At 43.4% G+C, this 17,866-nt stretch overlaps 1 protein-coding gene across 2 annotated transcripts; it reads left to right on the forward strand.

Annotated features, from left to right (window-relative positions):
- Positions 1-16: 16 nt before the first annotated feature.
- Positions 17-17,794, forward strand: Nudt2 (nudix hydrolase 2). Of its 2 annotated transcripts, none has more exons than XM_021634403.2 (3): positions 17-275; positions 13,744-13,873; positions 17,147-17,794. In XM_021634403.2, the coding sequence occupies exons 2-3, from the start codon at positions 13,747-13,749 to the stop codon at positions 17,461-17,463; spliced, it is 444 nt and encodes a 147-aa protein (XP_021490078.1). In that variant the 5' UTR covers positions 17-275; positions 13,744-13,746; the 3' UTR covers positions 17,464-17,794. The 2 variants fall into 2 exon arrangements, with proteins under 2 accessions (XP_021490078.1, XP_021490076.1); XM_021634401.2 differs by having other exon boundaries at positions 94-275; positions 13,740-13,873.
- The last annotated feature ends 72 nt before the right edge of the window (positions 17,795-17,866 follow it).

Below are 17,866 nucleotides of genomic sequence, written 5' to 3' on the forward strand. Positions count from 1 at the left end.
GGACGGGGGGCGGAACCCCCCGGTCCATCCTTCTACCAATGGTTCCGTTTGTACGGTCTCGCGACGCTCCCAGCCAGAGAACCCCGCCTCGGAGGAGGGCCGAAGCTCTGTGAGGCCCAGTTCTGTGGCTCGCCGGAGGCCCGGCCGGGCTGCTCGGATTGGCTGGCGCGCTGCGCCGTCCAGGCGCCGCCTCCTGCCTCTGACCTGCGGCGAGTGCGGTGGGCACGGGGCCTCCGGTGCTGTGCGCCTGGCGTGTTGCTGAGTGCTCCAAGCCGGTAAGGAGGCGAGCGTGGGCCAGATCCCACCCACTTGCAGCACCTCGGGTTCATCTCTCTGTACCGGAGAAGAAAGGGTTCAGTGGTTCTGTTCTCCCCACCCTCTGAGTGTTGACGGCATGAGTCGGAAGAATCCTAGAGCCACAGGGGCTCAAATTTGGGGTTTAGCGGGCCGGTCGTGTCTTGTATTTAGGCTTCAATATTGCTTTATTATCGATTTAGCCCTGCCTGCAACCCAAGAGATCTTACCTTTTAAATTTTACTTGTTTCTTAAAAACTTACATGTATGTGTGTGCCTCGTGAGTTTATGCCCATCACGTGCGTGCAGTTGCTCTCCGAGGTCAGAAGAACGAGCCACCTGATAATAGGTTCCCGGGAACCGAACCCTAGGCCTTTGAAACAGTGGCAGGTACTCTTAACTACCTAGCCGATTCTTCAGCCCCAAAAGATTTTATTTTTTTCTATTTCCGCTATTGATTGAGTGAATGCTGAGACAGTTACAAGACTCCCACCTTAAGAAAATAAAGACGGAGAAAAATCAAGTTGCAAAATATTTAATATCCAGTGGAGATTAAGATGAGGAATGTTAGAAGTTTAGAATGCTTTCGTTTGAATAACTACCAAAAATATTTCTGAACCATAGTTTTTTTCCTTTTCTGAAAAGTGTTAGCAATGCCTCAACGCGTTGCAAAGAAGACTAAGTGAAGAAAAATGTATGAAGGTAAAGTGGTACAATGCCAGGATGTAATAATTTCTCAGTTAAAAAGGTATCGCCAGCATATTGAGAGCAAATAACACTAGCCAGTATGGAGCAGCTCTACAGTGTATACACTCATTCTCCTTTTGGTTCAGAAATTGCCCATTCAGGGGCTTGCAGATGCTCAGCTGTTAGGAGCCCTTCCAGAGAACCTGAAGTTCAGTTCCAGCACCAATGTCAAGTTCACAACTGCCTCTAACTCCAGCTCCAGGGGATTCGACAGGCCTCTTCTGGCCTCTGGATACTCACAGACACACAGACATAAACAAAAATAAATCATTATGGTGGCACACACTTTGTAATCCCAGCACTGAGGGAGGCAGAAACCGGTGGATCTCTGTGAGTTCGAGGCCAGCCTGGTCTACAAAGTAAGTCCAGGACAGCCAAGGCTATACAGAAACCCTATCTCCAGAAGCCATAAATAAATAAATGTAAGTCTTACTAATAGAAAATAAATTCAGTATTCAAAAGAGGGAGAAAAAAGGAATTAATCTTGTTGATCTTTATAAATTACTAATACTTAGTGTTAATCAGTGTTTTGCAGAAAATATAAAAATGTCTCGACTCTCCAGGATTGTTGGAGCACACAAGTTCCAGCACGTGGAAGACAGAGGCAGGAGGATTTCTATGAGTTCGAAGCAAGTTTTAGGACAGCCAGCACTACACAGAAAGAAACCCTGTAACCAAAACAAAAAATAATTATTGATTCAGTTAGTAAGAGTTGAGTGCCAGTATAGAGAAGAATTTATATGATATACAAGATAATACTGACATGTATTCAGTACCTCTCAGTGTCAGGCCCTGTATACACGTGCTTTATTTTAAACTCAACAATGAAGAAGAGGTGTTAGAGTCTTTGCAAGTGATGAAGTATGTTTTTTCAGGTAACAACTTGAAGTTAGTAGCTTGAGTTCAGTTCCAGCACCAGTGTCAAGTGGGGATCAATGGTCCTCTTCTGACCTCTTCAGGTACTCATGCATTGCTGGCAGACACACAGACATAAACAAAAATAAATCATTAAATAATCAGTAGCAGTATCAACCATACTTTCTGTGTTGTATTGTACTGTTTTGAACTTAAAGAGGGTGACAATATTGGAATGCCAGATTGAAAAGATGGTTAGATAGGCACAGTTAGCCAAATTCAAGGGAAGTGGCTTGTCTTAGGGTTGCTGTGGTGAAACACTTTGGTCAAAGCAGCTTGGGGAAGAAAAGGGTTTTTTTTTTTTTTTTTTTTGGCTTACTCTTCCACATAACTGTTCATCATCAAAATAAGTCAAGACAGGAATTCAAACCAGGTTGGAATCTGGAGACAAGAACTGATGCAGGGGCAATGAAGGAGCATTGCTTAGTATTTGCTCCCTGTGGCCTGCTCAGCTGCTTTCTTGTAGAGCCCAGGACCACCAGTGCAGGGGATGGTCCCTCCCACAATGGGCTGGGCACTTCCACATCAGTCACTAATTAAGAAAATGCCCTAAAGATTTGCCTACAGCCCAGTCTTATGAAAGCATTTTCTCATCTGAGGCTCCCTCTCCAGGGAGTATAGCTTGTGGTCATTTTGTCATAAAACTAGTTAACACCTGGGTTGTTGGAATATTTATGTTGAAAACAATTCTTTTTATGATAGAAAATGTCTAGTTCTGAAAATGAATGGGATGAGATATTACTAAACTTTAGACCCAGTTTCCATTTATCTTGTGAGTATAGGATTTCAAATTCAACATGATGCAAAAGGAAATGGGTAACTACTTCCTCTTTCATCCAGTTACCCAAATCAAACACCTCTTCCAGTTCCCTTGAACTCTCTCATTTAAACAATGAAACATCGACTTTGTTAACATTACCTGAAGTATCTCATACACACCCCTATCTTCTTTCTCATAGGCTTTCTCTTAATCTACTTTCCTGTTACTTACTAATGGTTGAAATAAACCTAGCTCAGCGGATAAGAGCACTGACTGCGCTTCCAGAGGACCAGGGTTCAATTCCTAGCACCCACACATGGCAGCTCACAACTGTCTAACTCCAATTCTAGGGAATCTGACACCCTCACACCAATGCATATATATGTATACAGACATATACATAAGCATTGTTTTATATATATATATATATATATATATATATATATATATGCACACACACATATGCTTGTAACGGGTCTTTTTTTTTTTTTTACTTTTGCATTTTTTACAGTTTATGCACTTTGTATCCCCCCTGTACCTCCCTCCCAATTCCACCCTCCCTCTTCCCCACCTGTGTCCCTGTCCCAGTCCACTGATAGGGCAGGTCCTCATCCCCTTCCCTCTGATCCTACTCTATCAGGTCTTATCAGGAGTGGCTGCATTGTCATCTTCTGTGGCCTGGTAAGGCTGCTCCCCCCTCGGGGGGAGGTGATCAAAGAGCAGGCCAATCAGTTCATGTCAGAGACAGTCCCTGTCCCCATTACTATGGAGGCCACTTGGATACTGTACTGCCATAGGCTACTTCTGTGCAGGGGTTGCAGGCCATCTCCATGAGTGGTCCTTGGCTGGAGTATCAGTTTCAGAAAAGACCCCTGTGCCCAGAATTTTAGGATCTGTTGCTGTCCTTGTGGAGCTCCTGTCCTCTCCAGGTCTTACTATCTCCCACTTCTCTCATAAGATTCCTTGTACTCTGCCCAAAGTTTGGCTATGAGTCTCAACATCTGCCTCCATACCCCCTGCCTCTCAGAGGCCTCTGTGGTAGGCTCCTGACCTGTTCCTTGTTTTCTCCCTCCTCCGATATCCATCCTCTTTGTCTTTCTGAATGGGGATTGAGCATCTTAGCCAGAGTCCTCCTTCCTGATTAGCTTCCTTAGGTATTTTAGTATGTTTATCCTATATTATATGTCTAGTATCCACTTAGGAGTATATACCCTGTGTGTCTTTTTGCTTCTGGGATACCTCACTCAGGGTGATCTTTTCCAGTTCCCACCATTTACCTACAAATTTCATGATTTCCTTGTTTTTTTAATCACTGAGTAATATTCCATTCTGTAGATGTACCACAATTTCTGTATCCATTCCTCAACTGAGGGGCATCTGGGCTGTTTCCCAGCTTCTGGCTATTACAAATAAAGCTGCTACAAACATGGTTGAGCAGATGTCCTTGTTGTATACTTGAGCATCTTTTGGATATATGCTTAGCAGTATAGCTGGATCTTGAGGAAGCACTAGTAACAGGTCTTTTTGCCAGTAGTGTTCTCTTCTAATTTGTTTTCACATTGCTTACTGCCAAAATGCTTTTTATGGTGTCAATCTGACCAAAATACACTCCACCTAAAACCAGTATTCCTTATTGTCTACAGGATATAAATTAAGCCAGGCATAGTAGCATGTCTTTAATCCCAGAATTCCAGAGGCAGAGGCAGAGAGATCACTGAGTTTGAAGCCAGCCTGATTTACACAGAAAGTTCTGGGTCAGCAAGGCCTACATAGTGAGACTGTGTCTAAAAATAAAATAAATAAATAAAAACAATACCGACTAAGCTGCTTCCCAATGGAATGTGTGTGAGATCTTTGCACATACTCCCTCTTTGGCCTAGAGTACCTCCTTGGCTCCACCTTCATACTACCTGGTAAATCTTTATAATGGAGCTCCAGACATAGCTCAGTCTAGACATAAAGTTTATGCTGTTGGAGCATGAGGATCTAAGTTTGACCCTCACCCAGGTAGAAAACACTTGTGCATGCACATCCTTACAGGGTAGCCCTTTGACCTAAGGATCTTTTTTCTGTCTTATATACATCCCTATGATTAGAAAACACTTTGTAACATCTGTTTGAATGCCTTTTGCTTTCATTAGGCTATGAACCTCTATAAAGCAAGAGATTTGTAGTGCTCTATTTCAGATTTCCCCTTCAGTTCTACTGTACAGGACATACTCTGGCAGACAACACATGAATAAAGGAAATCCCTCTGTAGGCTCCAATATTAGAATCACTTGCTTTCCATAGCTGAACAGCAGATGGCACTAAAAGGCCACAGAACAAAATTATCCCGAGAAATATTTTTTTTCCCCAATCTTGTATGACTTTGGTTTGATCCTGGATGCCAGTATGTCATTACTGATTTAAAGGAAAAAAACAAACAAACAAACACAAAACCTCAGCAAAGACAGCAAAATGATTCAGCAGCTTGACCTCCCAGAGAAGGGAGTGGCAGATGCCCAGAGAAAGGTGTAGTTGAAGGAACATTTTCTCTGTTTTCCTTATTTCTTCTTTTATTATTGTTAAAAAAAAAAAAGCTATCATAGATGGATGCCTTATTGTTCTTCTGAAAACAAAAAAGGAAGCTAGAGCATTGCAGAGGCCTTTGTGATGTGGGCAGTGAGAGCAGAGTCACATGGAGCTGCTTATAAGCAAGCAGAGTTGGTCTTCCTCCTCACTGGCCTGTGCAAATTTTCTAGACACCAGGTTTAGACAAAACATGTGGTTTTAGGTTCCTGTTTCTCAAAAAAAAACAGCAGTGGGGTCTTGGACACCCTTGTCAAAAAGGCACTTTTAGGAGCCTCAGGCTACACTTTCTCCACCTGAGTTGGCTTTGGTTACAAGACCAATGTCTGCCCTGCCTAAAACCTGTTCAGCAGAAAAGTTTCCAGCCAGACATCCTAAACAGTCTCCAGATGAGTATAGATTAAAGACTAAGGGGCTTTAGAACCGGTGGTGATTTTATTAATCATGTGTGCATGCTTTTAGAGCCATGTGTGCCCTGAAACCTATTTCACGATAAGCAGAGCTGTTAAAGGTTAAAAAAAAAAAAATTACAAGCTTTGGAGTTAGATTTCTTTGAATTCAAATCCATATTACCCACCATCTATGCCTCTGGTCAAGTCTTTTAATCTTTATGTTTATCTTGCTTTTTTGAGACAGGACTTATATGGCCCTGAAAGACTTCAAATTTATGTGCTGTGAAAGCTGATCTTGATACCCTAATTCTCCTGCCTCTCTGCCTTCTAAGTACTAAGATGACAGGTGAAGGTGCAGGTCACTAAGCCTGGCTTAACTTTTTTTCAGCTTTGAGAAGGCACATTAGCATGGGCCTTTGTATTCACTCAAGGCAAAGAAGGTGGATCTCTGAGTTCAAGACCAGCCAGGTCTACAGATCTTCTGAGCTATACAGTGAGAGCCTGTTTTAAAATCTCGGTTTCCTCATAAACTAAAATGGGTCTTAAAGGATTGTTTTTTGACCTTGTTTGTTTGAGACAGGATCTTTTAACACAAGATTCTCCTGCTTCAGTCTCTGAATGCTAGAATTATAGTTGTGTGCCTGGCCTTAAACAACTTTAGTTGTCAAAAACTTTGCATGGTGCAGGTGACACAATATTGATACTTGACAGCATGATGGCTGGAAACACTATGCTTTAAGGGATTGAGACCATCAGAAATGTGAGGAGGATTTAGAGAATTTGTTAGGTAAAGGCTGAAAGTGTAGCTCCAGTGGAGAGCACTTACCTCAGATGTGTGAAGTTTGAGTTCCATCTCTGACCCCACAAAACAAAGCAAATAAAAAAATGTGTTTGTAAGAGCTTTTGGAGGTAACTGTTTACACAACATTCTTGATTAATTTGATGAATATGTTGAACTATGGCAGCATAGCCATTTATTTGTAAATTGTTTATTTTTTTCCAATTTGGAACTGAATCTCCTGAGCTGTGAGGAAATTCTGTCTGTGGAGAAAGCCAAGAACATTTTCCCTTAACTTCTGGAACCTTCTGATGACATTGAGGGTTTTTGGTTGTTGTTTTTTTCCCCCTCACCACCACAGGCACTCTGCCACTTTTCTGAAGTGTGAATTGCCTGCTGTCAGCCTGGAGTTCTCACCTCCGCAATCCTGGCTGCAGGCATATTTGCATATTGGATGCTGTTCTTTAACCCCCTGAGGTTTGAATCCACTTGGAGAATGTATGAGAGCTAAATAGTTTCAAGCCCCTAGATAGTTTCAGCTTCCTCTTCTCCAGAAAACAGAAAACCAACAATAGCTCCATTGACTTTTATGCAAATGGTGCTCTTCAAGAAAACACTGGGCTGTTTCCCAGAGTGGGAGGCAGGGAAAGAGTTCTGTTGAGTCAATGAACATCTGTTAAGAGATGCTGAGCTGGGTCCCAAGCTTTCCAGCCAGAGGTACCAACAGAGATTTACCTTACAAGGGATGCATACATAAAGTGGCTGTGTCACTTCAGTAATACTGGAACTATGTTTCCCAGAATTCCCCTTTAAACATTTTATAATTTTGTGTGTCTGACTGTTTTGCTGACATGTATGTCTGTGTAATACATGCATGCCTGGTGCCCAAGGAACTGGGGAGCCTCCAGTGGATGTTGGGAATCAAACCTGGGTGCTTTCCAAGAGCAAGTGCTCTTAACTAATGAGCCAACTCAACAGCCCTGGACTTCCCTCTTAGTGGCTTTAGCTCACTACTGACCATGACAAAGTTTTGCTTAGGACAGAGAAAGCTGGAGAGAAAGAGCAGCCAGTATGCTGTAAAGCACAGAGTTGTCATGGTTGCAGTATATATATTTAATACCAGTCTGTTGGTTCACCTTGCTGATGAAGGACAGTGTCCAGGGCTGCAGAAATCTCAGCTCAGATGGAATCCCCCCCTTAGCTCCTTTGCATCTGTGGTCAGATGGCATTCATCTGTGGAAGGTTCTGGTTTTACCTGCTGATCACCTGTGTCACCAAGTCTAGAAACAATAAAAGGAAGTCTAGAGTTGTAGTTTATCTTCATAAGTTCCAGCTGTCTTCCCAGGTCTCAGTTTGCTCTCACAGTTTAGTTTTGTCCTTTCTCTCTTCTACCTCATATCCAACCCTACCCCAATACTGCTAATATTATTAGTCTTTAGGCCCAACAGCAGATGTGGAAACTTGCATGGGTTTCTCTGCTAGTTTCCAAAAAACACAAAATAGAATCCAGAACTGGACAAGTTTGTGCAGATTCAAGTCCTCTTGAATTTTTGAGATCCTCTCAAAATTGAGATTCTGAACTACATAATGAGCTCAAGACCAAGCATGAACTATACATTAAATCCTGTCAAAGAAAAACCAAGGGCTAGGAATGTAGCTTAGTGGTTAGAGTACTTGCCTAGTATGCACAGATTCCAGTGTTGGATCGCAGCAGCACACATGCACTCCTTATTATAAGTTTCTGAGAGTCAGAGCTTTCTCTGATTGAGTCTTATCGTATAGATGATATATGGAGTTATGTCAAGCCAGAAGACTTCATAGAAAGATGATACCTGAGTTTCTTCAAAAGTTAAAAGTAGGGGCCAGCAACATGACTTAGGTAAAGTCCTGGCTGTATGCGGTTGACAATGAGTTCCATCAATAGAACATATAAAGATAGAATTCCACACATGTGCCATGTCATGTCTATGCGACACACAGTAATAATAGCTGTAAATAAAAAATAATTTTTAAAAGGATAAGTAGGGAGACTTGTGGCTGTGCTTCTAGTGTGTAGCAGCTTAAGCCTGGCAATGGGGGGAGGGGGAGAGGAAGAGGTGTTCTCTCTTAACAGGAGCATTGTCTTCTCTTCAAGTCTAGCATACATGGAGTGAGCATCTGTTCTTACCTGTTCTGATCAGACTGTAGGCCATACTGTTTCTTCAGTGTGGCCTCTTTACACACTGCTAGAATGTACCTTTTCTACTATCTCCCATTCCTCTCCAAAGGAAAAAGAGAGCCTTTCCTCTCTTCTGTGGGTCTACATGGCCACCCAAGGCCATTCTTATTCTTATTCTTCGTGAAGCCATCTTTTTTTTCTCATGCTCTATGCGGTGGTAGTGGTGAGGAGAGATATATTGGGGCTTCCTGTTTTAGCAAGGGCAATATCCTCTCTAGTCTTAGATTCCCAAGCTTACGTAGGGCTCCAACATTCATTCATTATATGGGGCTTTTCAAGATGCAAGAGGAAGATACCCTATATTGATTACCTTCTAATCATCCTTGTAGGAAGCACATAGAATCAGCAAGCCTGTTTCTACATGAACTCTGACCAGTGATTAAAGTCCTTGTTCAGTAGTTCTGAAGTAGCAAGGTGTTCCTGCAGCTTCCAGAATGGGGATGTTCTCAGCATAAATAAGCAGTCAGGAAAATAGGTTTTGGAAAAGCCTATGTACTACTACTTTACATATGAATTTTTTAACTTAAAAAAGGTCTCATTATACATATTCTGTTCTATACTTTCTTCGATTAATATATCAAAAAAATTTTCCTACAGCCAGAACATTTGGTTCTACCCCCACCGTTTTTGTTTTTTTTTTTTTTTCCAAGACAGGATTTCTCTGTATACCAGCCCTGGCTAGTCCTGGCTGTACTGGTCTTTTGTAGACAAGGCTGGCCAGAGATCAATCCGCCTCTGCCTCCCAAGTGCTGGTGTTAAAGGTGTGTGCCACGATACCTGACAGTTTTACCCCATTTTTAATGGTCTGTGTGTGTCACAAAGATATATGTGTATACTGAAATGTAACCATTCCCAAACCAATGGATATTTTTTGTGCATTAAAAAAGTAGATTTATAGAAATCCTCTCTCCAAAAACATAGATTTTTTTTATTACTTTCAATTATTTGTCAATGAAGTGCTCACAGATGCCAGAGGAATGTAGTTCTCTGAAAATCTGGAGTTCAGGTGGTTGTGAGCTGCCCAGAGTTGATGCTGGGAACCAAACTTGGGTCTTCTACAGAGTGTTATGTACTCTTAACTGCTGAGCCATCTGTTCATCCCCCTTTTAGATATTATAAGATTTTTTTATGAATATCTTGTGTGTGCATCTTGTGTATTTTGTTTTGTTTTTTAATGGCATCAGTTAGCCTAGGCTGGCCTTTACTTCACTACATAGCTGAGGATGACCTTGACCTTGTGATGCTCTTTTTTATTTTGGTTTTTTTGAGACAGGGTTTCTTTGTGTAACCCTGGCTAACCTGGAACTCACTCTGTAGACCAGGTTGGCCTTGAACTGAGAGATCCACCTGCCTCTGCCTTCCGAGTGTTGGGATTAAAGGCCTTCGCCACCACCACCTGGCCCTCATGAGTCTCCTGCCCCCACCTCCCAAGTATTGAGATTACAGATGGGAGTCACCTTGTCTAAGTTTCATGTGTGCAGGATCTCACTGGCTGGCCTAGAACTCACTATGTATACCAGGCTGGCCTCAAGCTCACAAAGCTCTAGAGTTCTGAGATTAAAGATGTATACTAGCACACCTATATACATTTCTAATCCTTAAGAACTTCCTACCCACCTGTTTAGCATGATTTGGGTATCCAAGTTTGTAACTTGGCGATAAAGTACTTGTTTAATATATGCATGAGGCGTTCATTTTGATCCTAACCACGGAGAGAGAGAGAGACACACACAGAGAGAGAGAAACACAGACATACACACACAGAGAGAAAGAGACACACACACACAGAGATAGAGAGAAGCTATTCTTCTCTAAAATAGCAGCCCTGGGAATTGCTCTAGAAGAGATCTTTGGGCCTGACTTTTACTTTATGCCTTTGCTGAAAGTGCCTCCTTTTATTGATTATTTAAGGCAAGGTTTTGCTATGTAGCCTAGGCTGGCCTCAGATTTTCAGTGATCCTCCAGCCACAGCCACCCTAGTGCTGGGATCACAAGACTGCCCATCTTGATGGAACAAGGAAATGTAGCAGGTGGCTTTCTTTTGGTCCTGCCATTCCACTATAGGACCTTTGTCCAGGTGTTAACGTCCATCTGAGCCACCTTCTCTGTCCCTCTACCCCCACTTGAAGACTTACCTTTTGACTCTTGCTTCTCTGCTCCAACATTTCTTCCTGTAATCCCTCAAAGGAGGTCTGGTTTTTGGCTATCACATGGTTTTCGTTGTTGTTTTGTTTTTTGTATTTTTATTTATTTATTATGTATACAATGTTCTGTCTGTATGTAGAACTGCACTCCAGAAGAGGGCACCATGTGGTTGCTGGGAATTGAACTCATGACCTCTGGAAGCGCAGACAGTGCTCTTAGCCTCTGAGCCATCTCTCCAGCCCCGGCTATCACATGTTTTTCCTTTAGGACCTGTAGCGTATTAGCAGGTCAGGGGTGGGGGGTGGGATTATCAACTTTTCTAGTGTTGATTCTTTACATGGGCTGTCAGGCTTGTGCAACAAGCACTTTACCCTTTGGTTTCCCCTTAAGCCATCTCAGCGGCCCCCTTCCAGACATTACTCTACACATACAGAAATCTATTGAGTTTTTAGTGTGTGCCAGGCGCTATGCTAACACAGTATGGAATTAATCACTGTTAGGCACATACTTTGAGAACTCTGGAGACAGAGGCAGGTGGAACTCTGTGAATTTGAGGTCAGCCAGGGCTACATTAGTGAGACCCTCCCTCTCTCCCATCTCGAGAAATAAAGGGAGAAAGGAAAGAGGAGAACTAAATGATGACTGTTGGAGTTTGGTCTGATGCTAGTTACCGGCCCTCTGTGTAAACCTAAGTCATAGTACCTGATTGACTGATTAAACAGCCTATGCCTGGGCAGGACAGAATGGGGTGGGTGTGACTAAGGTTCCTGAGCTTTGGAGACACCCACAAGGAATCATAGGAAGAATAGACAGACAGGGAGGAGAAAGAAGGACGCCAGGATGGGTTAGCCTGGAAAAGAAACCACGTGGGCAAGAAGAAGGGACTCCAGTAATGGTGTGAAAAGGCCCAGATGAAAAATACAAGCAAGTGTTTATAAGATTATGGATGGAAGATAGGATGGTCAAGGAGAATGGCATTGGATGGGGGCTAGGAGATGGATGGTGAAGTGATTCTGTTCTGCCCAGTTCATGAACCCCAAAAGACCAGGAATAAACCTCATGTATTTACAGTGGAGTCTGTAAATACATGAGGTTCTTTTTATTACAAATTACAAGCTGCAGCTTGGGCCCACATCTCCCCACCACCAAAGCGGTGGGAGCCAAGAGCCCCATACTCAGGTTAGTTGGGTGATTTAAAGATTCTGGTCCCTCCCAGCATTCCCAAGGCAGGGGCAATTCTTGCCTGGCAAGTATCAAAATGCTACATTTTGAATTGATTGGCTACAGGAAGGTCCCCAAACCATTAATGACCCCAGGACATTAATTGATTGGCTATAGGAAGGTCCCTCCCTAGGGAGATGGGCCAGTTTCCTAGCAACTGTATCTCTAGTGGGTGGGGAAAGAATGCAGTAAAGCAGTTCTTCCCCTCAGGGCATTCCTGAACTTCTCCACTCAGCTAGCCTTAGTTCAGGCCTTAAACTTTAATAATAACTGCTGATTTTTAATCTTTTGGTCTCTCAATTCAGACAGTGTAGGTAGGTATATCTGCCCAGCCCAAGGTAAATAAGGCAATTATAAAATCTAACAGGTTTCTGTGTCTTATTATTTGTGATAGTGGGTTAGATAATACCACCGTGATAATCATAGAAATAATAATAAACATTTTATAGCCTAACACCCATTTTACCTTAATTTACTACAGCAGATGACCATGAGGTCCTCATAGTTACCTCTTCAGGTGGAACTGTCATTTTCCACAGCTATTGTCAGGGCCGAACTCAAATCTAGGCCCCAGTTTCATGCTGAGAATGATAGTGGTAGTTTGCCTCTGCTGCTTTTCATTTGGGCCGTATGCATATATGACTTTTACTAGACATGGATGTGAGTCTGAAAATGAACAAAAGTACCAGACTACCTAAGTGACCCCACTAAGTCATGAGAAAAAAATGTTATTAGAGTCTTTGCTTTAAGGTCTCAGGATATAGGCTGAGGGAAATGGGATTGTGAGTTTGATTATAATACTTAACATTGCATTTCTCTCTTGAGTAGCATCTGTTCTGTTTCAGTGAATTTGTTTCTGAGTCTCTGTGGTCTCATAACATATACACACAAGCCCAGAGTTTTACAGAGACTTGGGGTAGAGACCTCTTGATTAGGGTATTTACCAGGGTCCTGTAGTTGCACACAAAGATTTCTTTCTAATTCCTATCTGTATTAGCTAGGTTTCTATTGCTGTGGTAGACCACCATAACCAAGAGCAGCTTGAGAGGGAAAGAGTTTATTTCAGCTTATGGCATATAGTTCATAATGCAGTGAAGTCAAGGCAGGAACCTAGAGGCGGAAGCTGAAGCAGAGACCATGGAGGAACGCTGCTTACTGACTTTCCCCTGGCTTGTTCAACCTGCTTTGTTGTTTGTTTGTTTGTTTGTGTTTATATTTATTTACAGAGACAGGGTTTCTCTGTAGCACTGGCTGTCCTGGAACTGGCTCTGTAGTCCAGATTGTCCTCCAGGATTCAGAGAGTACCAGCTGCCTCTGTCTCTCCTCCTGAATTTGAAGGATTTAAAGGCATGTGCTCCCATGCTTGGCTGTTCAGCCTGCTTTCTTATACAACCCAATTTCACCTGTGTGGGGAGACACCTCCTCCAGTGTGTCGGGTCTTCCCTCATCAACTGTTAATAAAGAAAATGCTCCATAGGCTTGCCTCCAGGCCAATCTTATGGAGGCATTTTCTCAACTCTTAGATAACTAGCTCATGTCATGTTGACAAACAACAACTAACCTCCATTCCTTAACATGCTGTCTTCTCCTGTGGACTGTGAGATCACTGTTAGCCAGTCCTTGCTACCCATGCACCATGAGTGAATTTTCCTGTTTTTTATAGCTTCCCAGTGTTTCACATCTTTTTTAACTTCATAGATAGATCATGGCCCTGAGGGCATGTGGCTTGATCATCTTCCGAAGACACCTCATTCCCAAGATGGACAACAGTACAATTGAGTTTCTGCTGCTGCAGGCATCAGATGGCATTCATCACTGGACCCCTCCCAAAGGTGCAGTGACAGAGGGGTTGGTTTTGGGGTAGATGCCAAGCTTGGCTCAGGAATCCACCCTGCCAGGCCCCTATAGGACTTGCTTTCCATTGACTGTACAGCAGGAGAGGTGGGAAAGGCGGTAACACTCAATCCTGTCTACATATAAAGTCTGCAGGCCAGCCCAGAGCTAGAAATAGAATTCTGTGACTGACCCAAGGCAGACATAACACCTGGTGTTTTTATATCACTGGCCTGTGCTCTAGCTCATGAATGCCTAGACAGAAGAAGAGCCATTGAGCTGGGAATGTTGAAGTTGAGTAATGGCTGGGCTACGTGCGTATTTGATCAAGTTCCTTTGCTTCTTTGTTTAGTGTTCCCTTCACTGGGATTTTCTTTTGTGGACCACATATCCAGGGAGTATGACTTCTGGAGTTGTTAGAAGCACAGAGAAGCTGGGTTTCCTGATCTTAAGTCATCTGGAAGGGTAACAATGAGAGGGTCTTCAGCCCAAGAGGCTATGAAGATCACAGAGGCCTTGAGGTTGTAGCCTCAGCAGCCACCTTTTTCCTGGGTTCCTCTCTTAGAACCCAGGATAGAGCTAGTCAGGGATTCAGAAGGCAGAACAGCGAAGACCAGTGGTCTGGAGTCGTAGACGTGGCTAAGAGGTGTTTGTAAGCAGGTTAGTTTTCATCCACTAGCATTCTGGATGCTATCTTACAGGTACAAAATATTCCCTCAGATGTTCCTAAAAGAGAAGGCGGACTACATAGGAAGCAGTGAACTCAGTGACTGTTCCTTGAGGAGCCTGAACCCATTTGAGCATGCACTTTCATAACTGTGAAGCCCACACCCATGCTGTTGGGTGTGTTTTACTTTTTCTGAAAGCCTCTTTTTCTGTTAATCCTCAGGCTACCAGGCAGTGGTGGTGCACACCTTTAATCCCAGCACTTGGGAGGCAGAGGCAGTTGAATCTTTTGAGTTTGAGGCCAGTCTGGTTTACAGAGCAAGTTCCAGGACAGTCAGGGCTATACAGAGAAACCCTTACTTGGGTGGGTGGGTGAGGGGAGAACAACAATACAAAACAGCAAACAAAAAACCCAAAACAGAACAACAAACAAACCTCATGCTTACACTTATATTAACATATCTTTATTAAATCCAACTCTGCCTCAGACAGGGATGGTGTGGGGTGATGTAGCTATCCTTGACTGAAGCCATCATGATTTGTCCCAGTGAGCAAGAACTGATTGGCTCTGACAATTGCTGGGATGAGGACCCAAGGTAAACAGCAGATAAAAACAGAATAGGATGAGGAGGCACAGACAGATATCTGAGATTGGGAGAAAACAAAGCAGGAATGTTTGCACATTTGAGTTGCACAGGAAAGAACAAGGTAGCACAGAGGTGTCACAAGTACTATACATAGGAATGTTCACACTGTCTCCTAATCACCGGAGTCGCACTGCTGGATCTCTCACGGGATGTCAGAGGGCCTCTTTCTCATCAGCTCCTTCTTTGGCCTGGGATGAAATTATCCTGCTAGCATTAGGCAGCAAACTAAATGTTCCTGGGAGTGGTGTACTTAGATTCGCAGATGGCTGGGAGGAGGGTGATCCTAAATTGGTGTCTCCTGTCATCACCTATTGTAAGGGTCCGAGGATTTGGGAAGTAATCCACTATGAAAACCAAGTTTGAGCCAACAAAAAGTATCTTTATTCAAAAGCTGATATATCAGGGATCCAAACCCTACCCTCAGAGCGCAACTTTTGAGGCAGAAAACCCACAAATTAGGTGGAGGTTGTGGCATACAGTCACACACGTGCATACATTGTGTGTTTCAACATGTTTCACACCTTGTATCTTAAGTGGGTATATATGTCAAGTATCTCAAATGACTTTCTTGATAGTATGGCCTAGGTCAAGGACAGCCAATCAGAGCTCATTCAGCCACTGCTAGGTTTTGGTCCTTGCCGGGTGCTAACCAACAAAGCACAGGGTGAGACATTGTCATGCAGGTACATGTGGGACATTTGACTCTGAAAGCTGTTTCTGAGAATTTAGCTTAGTACAAGATGGAGATTATATACATATACATAAATAACTAAAGAGGCTCCAACACAGTGTCCCTCCTACTTTTCCTCAATACGTTATCAATGTGTCTTTGTGCACACTATAGGAAGTGTGCAAAAAGACTTTCCCTAGAAGTGGGACTAGATGGATTCCTTAAGTGCTAAGTTCCTATTTTCCACTCAGCAGCCTCTAGACCACTATGCAGACTCCTGGGAGATAGAGTACCTAGTAAATAGCTCCACCTCCAGGCTAAGAAGGGGACAGTTGTCAATTCCTGCTCCCCATGAGCTTCTCAACCAGCAGGGGCCCCTTAGCAACATGCCAGAGCCAGGAGTAGACACAGTTTACCAGAACCCTCTCAATGCTTCTGGGCCCTTCTGGGACACTAAGAATTTGTGGGAAAGGCCTAGGTAAAAATGGGGGCCACTACAGCCTGCAGAGCCTCATGTTCTGCTGCAACAGTTTCTTGGCAGCTGTCTACTTGGATTTGGGTCTTGCCAACACATTTTCTTAGTACTGGCTCTTGGCTTGTCCCTATTCTTAAGTTCCCATTAGGACTTTCCCTGTGAATCTGAAATCTGGCCTTGCTCAGTCAGGAAGATGAAAACAATTTGAAAAAGCCTTGATGGCTACTTGGAAACAGCTGCTGGTGCAGCAATGCAGGGTTTGCGCCTGTTAACTGCAGAGCACTGAGTCCCCACTGGAATTTTCAGCTAGCCCCCACTCTGCAAGAGAGTGTGCCCCTCCTTGGAAGAATTACTTTAAGATCTCCAAGAGAAAAGTAGTCCCTGTGCCTAATAGAGGGAGGCAACTTAAAAGAATAGGGAAGCCGAGATCTGAGGAGATCTGGCTCAATACCTGAAGGCAGTAACTATTCTGGGATGGGGAAATAGCTTAGGGGAGGAGCGCCTACCTCCCAAGCCCTGAGCCCCATACTTAGCACTGAAGAGACTGGAAGCAGCATCTCAGTTTGACCTGCCAGACACATTTGTCTCACTTTCTACGAAGATGGAGTAAGGAAAGGGGATGTCACAGGCCCTGAGAAACAGACAGTGTCTGCCTTGTATCTCTTCCTACGCATTTTAGGATATTGACCATCTCCAGACTTCCTGTAGCCCAGGACTCCTAGGAAGTCACTAAAGACGGCATCTTTATATCATCTGTCCTGGAAGAGCTCAGCTTCAGTTACTACTGAAGATTTATTTATTTTCTTCTATCCAGGCCATGTGGACCCTGGAGAGAATGACTTAGAAGCAGCCCTGCGAGAGACTCAGGAGGAAACAGGCATAGCAGCGAGCCAACTGACCATCATTGAGGGCTTCAGAAGGGAGCTCAGTTATGTGGCCAGGGAGAAGCCTAAAACAGTCATTTACTGGCTGGCAGAGGTGAAAGACTACGATGTAGAGATCTGCCTCTCCCACGAGCATCAGGCCTACCGCTGGCTAGGGCTGGACGAGGCCTGCCAGCTGGCTCAGTTCAAGGATATGAAGGCAACGCTCCAAGAGGGACACCAGTTTCTCTGCTCTGCACCGGCCTGAGCCAACCAGAACAATTGCTTCTGTTGTATCCTTAAGGGTTTTTCTGATATGAACCCATTCTCTCATCCAGGAAATGATGTGCTGGTCTTTAGCTTGTTACAGCTAAGAGCAGATAGGTTGGTGATGTTAAAACTAACTCGGCACTCTCAGGTGAGTGCAGAGAAGCCCTGGATTCAATCCCTAGCATAGAAGATAATTACTTTTAAAATAAGAACAAGCAAGAGTTTTAGGAAGTTAATAAGCAAAGGAGGGGTAAATATTTAAAATGTTAGCCCCAGGAATCATCCTTGTACTTTATAAATAAACTTCAAGCTGCTTACATGCCCTTTTATCCTGTGTTTATTTCTTGGACTTATGCCATTGGTTAAAGAAAAGGAAACTGAAGTGAATCAGAACTCTAGAT

This window comes from Meriones unguiculatus, chromosome 1 (genome assembly GCF_030254825.1).
Source record: "Meriones unguiculatus strain TT.TT164.6M chromosome 1, Bangor_MerUng_6.1, whole genome shotgun sequence".
Lineage (NCBI taxonomy): Eukaryota > Metazoa > Chordata > Mammalia > Rodentia > Muridae > Meriones > Meriones unguiculatus.

Bases quoted from the DNA above. Each gene is read 5' to 3' on its own strand.
- Nudt2 (XM_021634403.2), top strand. From the start codon at position 13,747: ATGGCCCTGAGGGCATGTGGCTTGATCATCTTCCGAAGACACCTCATT. The intron at 13,874-17,146 runs GTGCAGTGACAG...TCTTCTATCCAG, and splicing joins TCACTGGACCCCTCCCAAAG to GCCATGTGGACCCTGGAGAG.